The sequence below is a fragment of the Vulpes vulpes genome, chromosome 7 (genome assembly GCF_048418805.1).
Source record: "Vulpes vulpes isolate BD-2025 chromosome 7, VulVul3, whole genome shotgun sequence".
In the NCBI taxonomy this organism is placed as follows: domain Eukaryota; kingdom Metazoa; phylum Chordata; class Mammalia; order Carnivora; family Canidae; genus Vulpes; species Vulpes vulpes.
Window position 1 is genome coordinate 30920491 of NC_132786.1, and position 7878 is coordinate 30928368.

Sequence of the window (7878 nt, forward strand, 5' to 3'; positions counted from 1 at the left end):
AAGCTCCTTCCTTTTCATTAGCCTTACTAACCTTACACCTAGAAGACTACCATTCCTTCTTGCTCTGTCTCCCAACTCCCACTCTCCTCCTTTGGCGCCAACCTGTGTGCTCATTCACTCATTCATTGTTTATGTCCCTCAGATTTCTCAAATACAGATTAAAATGAAGCATTTTCAGCTAACTTTCTCCAAGATATCATTGTAGATTAAAAAATGTCTATAATCTCATCTAGTTTGGGATTTTAAAAGATATATTAGGAAAACAAATTGTATCCTATCCAATACAATATATATCATACTACAATTTTCAAACTCATTACTCAGTTTTAAACCCATTATGTCTTTATAATATGGCATATTATACTACCTAAGTGTGGCTTTTAGTCATTAAATAAAAACCTCAGAAAGGACTCCATTACAAAAGTGACCATGGTCTGATCCAAGGCATATTTACAACATATTATGCTAAAATATTATTCAGATATTTGGAGTTGTTAATTGGGAACCGTGTCAAAAGAAATCCATGGCCCTAATAGATACAGGCTTTAAATCACTCAATAGAGTATCCTTAATCCCATTTTAACTGGAAACAGGACTACTCTTTCAACCAGAATAAACCTTCCAATGATCTTTGTTGCTTTCAAATTCTTAAAAATACAAGTTTCAATATTACCTTAATTTTACTCTGGATCATGATAATCTGTTCAACTACTAGGACAGGCACTGTGATGTTACAGAACGGACTCTTGGGCTCTCTGGGCAACAGAAACTGACAAGAAGCCAAACAGGAATTTTCATGCAAGGCTTTTATCAGGGGCTTCTGCTGGAGCAAAAGGCAGATAGCATAAAGCAAAGCGTCCTTGGCCTGGCTCCCTGAACAATGGCCAGGGAAAGTTTTAAAAGTGGCTGAGGCAGGAAAGGAGTGACATCCAGGCATGTAGGGTCAGGGAAACACAGGAAGTTGGGCCCACAGGCACACCTGAGGTAGGTTTTATTTGCATGTTAGTTTCCACCTCTGGGCATAATTTTTAGCATTACATTGAGGAGAAAAGTCGGCAATAGATCAGAGCTGGGATCTATTTGGCTCTGACTGGTCTGCTCTGGTTTTTGTAGGAGCACACCTGCTATAAATTGGGTCCTGGAGCTAGCTTGCGGCTTCTGGCTTCCTGATCACGGGCAGTCACCTGCAAGCTGGACTAGAGAAATGCCTTATTGCCTTTGGTGCTCCAGGCGGTCTGAGTTTTTTGCAAGTTCCTGTTCTGTCCCAAGTAGTGCAAACAGTTGACAGGAATAAAATTCTTTTAGCGGGTAAGAGATTAGACGCTTTGTGTGACAAAAAGTAAATCATTGTGTACATTGATTTGCAATTTCCTGTGACTCTAGAATTATTTCAAGCTAAAAAGCTTTTTAAATAAATCATTATAGTCAAGGATATATACACGAACAGGTTCAGGCAACAATTAACACTAGAAGCTAAACAACTCAAGTTTTTTTAATCACAACTCAAAAGAAACATCATAGAGAAAAAGACATGTCTCAGAAAAGAGAACTACAATTGGGCAGACAGGTATTTAAAGAGCTTTCAAATTGAAACATTAAATGACTTTATAGTGTTATACAGCTAGTTTCAGGCAGGGTCTGAAACCATGGATCTTTTCTGTGAGACTGTTAGTAAAGAATAACAATTCAATATAGGAAAATAGGAGTAACAATCCAATATAGGAAAATAAGATATAGGAAAATAAGGTACAACAATATTCTGTTTTTCTCATTTTAAAAGAGAAAAACAACACAATCATTTATTTTTAATAAGATCTTCAAAATTATAGCACCCAAAAATAACCTCTGTATGTCAAGCCGTTATTCCAATCTTGACTTCTTGGTTTTAAAATCCAAGGATCTGGGCGGCCCCGGTGGCTCAGCGGTTTAGCGCAGCATTCAGCCCAGGGTGTGGTCCTGGAGACCCAGGATAGAGTCCCATGTTGAGCTCCCTACATGGAGCCTGCTTCTCCCTCTGCCTGTGTCTCTGCCTCTCTCTCTCATAAATAAATAAATAAAATCTTTTTAAAAAATAAAATAAAAAAAAAAAATCCAAGGATATTTCTGAGTGCCAAAGGGAGTTCTTGAACATCATAAGAAATATACATATTTTCTCCCAAATTCCCTTTTTTTTTTAATTCCAAATAATAGCAACCTTCTCATGGGAACTAAATAACATGTTTCCCATTTTACTAGAAAGGAAGTACATTACATGCACATTATTTGTATAAGGCTTCAGCCTCAGCACTGCTGACATTTGGGGTCAGAAAATTCTTTGCTGTGGGGGGCTGCCTTCTGCAATGCAGGGTAGCATTCATGGCTTCTACCCACTAGATGCCAGAAGAATTATCAGTGTGACAACTAAAAATATCCCCCAGGTATCTTCTGGGGGCAACATTGCCCCCAGTTGAAAACCACTACAGATATGGTTCACAATGAAAATTAAAATCTTAGTACAGTCAACTAGACAGAGAATACAAATTTGTGATTTTAGATTTGACAAAATAAGCACACCATCAAAAATCACATTACTAGGAAACATGGGCTGGAGATAAAAATAAGAGCTGAAACATGAAACTTAAAGAGTCTTCAACTTCACGAGAGAAAGGAAAGGGTGTTAGCTGCACTTCTTTCTTCCTCTAACTCCTTAGATCTTTTCATAAACTGTGTTTGGAGAAAGTTTAAGTACATGTTTCATAATAGTAACTAGAGTAGAAGGAAACAAGTTAAAAGAACTCTACTTAATTGCAAAGCAAACAAATGTGAACTCTCAGCCATGGGCTTTTCTCCTTTCCTTCCTGCCTACTATGTAAACAATTAGCCACCTTTAAATACTTTCACTATAGAAGATAAACTGAATTCCACATACAGCATGAATAAAATAATTTTGTTGCCCGAATTATTGTAAAAGAGAAATTATTGCAATTAGACCCATAAAACCCTGTTACTTTGAACCACATAGTTCCATTGCATTCACAAGGTCAATCCCAAATAAATACATATCATTTATTAATAAGTATATTCAAAAATAATTATAATTTCCACTGCTATGTCCTACCTTCTTACATTTTTTGAGTGTTATAATTTTTTTTACATTTACCTCTATTCATATTTAAAAAGAAATAGAGCTTTTGCTGTTGTTCATTTTTTTAAGCGCCCCTTTGGGAAAACCACCAAACCATTTATAAGATTTAATGCCCTTGAGAACTTAAGTTCTTCTAGCAAGGAATTTCAGTTTCTTGAGACAAAGGACGATACCTTATAAGTGTGTCTATATATATATATATCTTATGGATCATGTGTTTCCTGCCCTGGTACAGTTAAGTTTCAATGACTACATGTTGAATAAATGACTTATCTTTACAGCCATACATAACAGATCTCCTAATTGTTATTTATCATGTACAATCTGAATTGAGCTTTATTTTTATGATTAATATCTTTTATATCAATTCTCCAGAAATCCACATGGTTCACGCATTTGTCATTTTAATGGCAATGCTCTATTTCATTGTATGGCTCTGCCATAGACTGCTTAGCCACCCCTCTCAGGTAGCTGGGATCACAGCTTCTATTAACAACAGGATTCTAATGTATCAGTGAAGCCAATGGAGCAGGTTCTCCAGGGGTGTACTTGCATGAGGGTTCTAAGGAGCTCCTTTAAAGGGAAGGGGGGGACCTCCTAAAATGAGTTAAACCATGAAAAATCTCATTAAAAGAAAAATGTGCCAAAGGAAAAAAAAAGGCATTTCCCATACACTATCCTACAGTATGACAAATATCTGGCAGTGGCATCATGTCTACTTATTATAAACTAAAATACTCTAATTCTTATATTAAGATAAACATAAACAAATACAAAACAATTGTATATTTAACAACTGACCAAATTAAATGAACTTTTCAGATTTCCTAGCTCATTCTTAACAGTTCTGATTCAATCAGTATCCCACATGTGATCACTTCAGAAAAATGGTTTGACAAAAATAACAGTGTCACAAAATGAGAAATAAACTAGAATAATTTCAACATACAAAAAAGACTGTACAATTCAAAGTGATACTAAGAGGACCAGACTTATTTTTGAGGCAGTCCTATTACACTGAGTCAAAGGATGGCATAACTCCAAGAATCTGAGATATACTACATATCAAAAGGAAAAAAATATCATGAGGCTATCCATGTCATATATTTGAGGTCGTGCATATTCCAAGAAAAAGCTTTCAGTTACTTAGAGCTTCCATCTTCAGGGAAATTCTATAATAAACCAGGATTTTTAACAAAAAAAACAAATATAAAGTCAATTTTGGTGAAATAAAATTTAAAATTCTTTTTGAAAACTGTCTTGAATTCGGTGACTTGTTTTGTATATATTTTAATTATGTTTTATTTTTCACTTGGAAGTTGAAAGCCAAACTACCTTAAAACTTAGAAGACTACATTGTACTATACAGCAAAACACAAAGATATCAAATTCAAATAATTTGCTGGCACCCAAGAATTAGTATGGACTTAAGCTCTTACTACATATTTGTTTTATAGTGATTCACCATGAGTAAGCTTTAAAACTCAATGTCTTTAGAAGACTAGTCTTAAAAAAAGAGAAGAAAGAAAGAAAGAAAGAAAGAAAGAAAGAAAGAAAGAAAGAAAATAAACCTAGGTCTGCATCATAATTCACTACCTTAAAAGAGAAAATCTGAAAAGGTTTCATGCCCAATTCCCTTTGTTATTTTTTCCACAATGATATAAAGTTACCTTTGTCAGTCTCAGTTTGCTGGGGTTTTTTAAGTTTACTGTAAGTGTCAGCCCTTTGGAATTTATACTGCATTTCCTCTTTGAGACAGTGTTATAAGTGGTAGTAAAGAGCCTACCAAAACCTATTCAACTTCTAGTGTAACTAATGTGTGGATAGTACTTATTGAGTCCTCAAATTCCTGCTCATTAGCAGAAAATGTTTCAGTGCATGTTTTAAACATCCTGTATTGCAAAAATTTAGTCAGCTGATTTTGGAGGAACATTCCCCTAGAGAAACATGAGTTGACTCACTGCTCACTATTACAAAAGCCTCTCAACTGGTCTCTCCCAGCCTCCAGTCTCTCCCTCCTGCATTCTGTCCTCCACTGCTTTGCCAATTACCTTAATCAAAAATCTAGTTATGTCATACCTGTATTTTCTTTTGTTTTAAGATTTTATTTGTTTGAGAGAGAGACATACAGATAGTGACAGAGATAGCGAGAGACAGCATGAGAGGGGAGGAGAGGGAGAACCAGGCTTCCCACAGAGCAGGGAAGCCCCAATGTGGGACTCGATCTCAGGACCCCAGGATCATGACCTAAGCCAGGATCATGATCTGAGCCGAAGGCAGGCGCTTAACCAACTGAGCCATCCAGGAGCCTGTGTCATATGTTTAATGTTTAAAAACATTTTTTTCCGGAAGAACTTCCCATTGGGTAAAGTCCAAACCCTTTAGCATGTAATAGAAGGCTCTACCCAACCAGTACCAACCTACCTTAGCTTCTTCCTTGCCTCCCCTTTCATACAACCACCTGCAGACATTCTCTTCATTCCCTAACAAGTCATGTGCTTTCATCCCTCCATACTTTTGCAAAAGAACACTTTCTTCTCCTTAGAACACACTCTTATCCTTTGACTTGAACACTCCCTGATGTAGATGACTTCAAATACTGCTTATACTATAAAACCTCCCCAAGGGTTTATATACCTCCCAGAAAGACTTAGCACACCTTTTGCCCTTCCATAAGCATTAAGCATGGTGAATACAGGAACTCGATAAATGCTGACTAAAGTGCGAAAGCATACCTACGCTTAAATGAAGGATTGGCCAGAAACTGTTAAAGTCATGGTTAAAAACCCTAAGGATATTCTAGGGGTGCCTGGTGGCTCAACTGGTTAAGCGTCTGCCTCAGCTCAGGTCATGATCTCAGGGTCCTGGGATGGAGCTCCCTTCTGGCTCTCTACTCAGCAGTCTGCTTTTCCTTCTCCCTCTGCCCTTCCCCCCACTCATGCTCTCTCTCGCACCCTGTCTCAAAATCTTAAAATAAAAAAAAAATATATATATATATATACGGATATCCCATTCACCTATATGCAAGTATCCAATACATAAGCTTTAAAAATACAGTCTTATTTATATTTGTAAACACAAAGAATCATGGATTACTAAAACTCCAAATGTATAATATACTTCACTTTACAGATTGATAAATGTTAACCATCTATGTAAAGCACAGCAAAAACAGTGTTAACCAGAAAAGATATAGTATCTTCCCATTCAATGAAGTTTTAGTATTTAGAGCTTCAGAATTCCAATTGGGAGACAAATTTACTAAATTAAAAAAAAAAAAAAAACGAAAAAATGTAATTAGTTTCCTGAAGGTCAGTAGTCCTACACTGAAATCTTCTATCATCACCTTTGAATATCTCTCAAGGCAACCTTTGGTAAAAACCCTCATTCTCTATCATACTTCACATCTAATAAAGAAAATAAGAACTATGTAAACAATTTAATGCAAGAGCCAAAATAAACGAGGCTGTTTCCAGAAAGAAGCTAGTGTTAGTTTGTTTCCACTACGTTTGGGCATCTCCAGTATAAATACCTTACACATTCAAAGGAAGTTTCACAATTCAAAAGCGGTCTCACATCAATGATTTAATTCTCACGATAATCCCATGATCTAAGCAGAGCAGGGATTATTTTTACGGATTTACGACATTACGAACCCAGTAAAAATGCAGATAAAAGACTCCTTGGATAGAGACACATAGCCCTTGGCTTCCAAAAAGAAATACTCTTTACTGCAACAACAAAATGGCCCAAGACAAACGAGCAACCCCCCTTTACTCCATCACTAAGTGTAGTGCGGTGGACATACCAGTGACTCCGCTGTGAAAACGAGCGTCAAAATTTCAAATTATGATAACCTGGAGGAAAAGTTCCATCCCCCGGTCTCTTTCCAAGTGACATTAACTCTACAAGCAAAACCAAGCTCCATTTCTCAAAGCAGTTTAAACAAGAACACACCCTCGGCGGGCACGCAGACTCCGGGCTTCCAGCCGACTCCCTGAGGTCAGCCGAAGTCCCGGAGAAGCCCCCAGGGAGTCTGGGGGACCCGGCGAGGAGCGAGATGGGGGTGGGGCGCGCGGCGAGGGCTGTGCCAAGCCGGAGGCGGGGGAAGAGGACCGGGCAGGAGAACACCGCCAGGACCCCGAGCTCGGGTGTAAGCGCGGGGCACACTCAGCGGGAGCAGCTCCGCCTCCCGACCCCGGGTCCGGTCCCCCGCCGGCCCCTCCGCTCCCGGGCACCACGGGGTAACTCCGAGCGTCCCAGCCCGAGGAAACACAAATCTCAGAGGTCCCTGAGGGGCGGACACCCACCTGGCCGAGCCCCACCGAGGACCGGGCCCACCGTGCCAAACAACAGCAGCCACTGGAGCCGGAAGACCCCAAAGGGCGAGCCCGCGCCCGATCCCATCGCGGCAGATTCCGCAGGTTCCACTCAGCACTCGGCCGCCTCTGCCTCCGCCTGCTCCATCATTTCCCAGCCCTGCTGGGGCCCCAGAGCTGCCCGGGATGCGCGCGCCCGGGACGAACACGCGCTCGGCACTGACGCAACTCGGCTCCGGTCCGAGCTCGCTCCCGACCTCGCGCTCCCTACGCTGACGTAGAGAAAAATCCAGTCGCCGGCGGGAGAAGAGGTTTTCAGTCCCCGCCGCTAAAACCCTCACTAGCCTGCCCCGCCCCTTCACACTCGCTGCCCCGCCCACTGCCGTTCACGCCCCGCCCTTTCTGCTCCCAGGCCCGCCTACTTTGGGCGTAGAA

At 39.9% G+C, this 7878-nt stretch overlaps 1 protein-coding gene across 1 annotated transcript in view; it reads right to left on the minus strand.

Moving 5' to 3' along the window:
- ADAM9 (ADAM metallopeptidase domain 9) overlaps positions 1 to 7837 on the minus strand; it is a 127721-nt gene extending 119884 nt beyond the window's left edge. The window contains exon 1 of the mRNA XM_025993635.2: positions 7435 to 7837. Within this exon, the coding sequence (XP_025849420.2) occupies positions 7435 to 7531 (97 nt within the window). The 5' untranslated portion in view covers positions 7532 to 7837. The remainder of the gene's footprint in view (positions 1 to 7434) is intronic.
- Positions 7838 to 7878: the final 41 nt, after the last annotated feature.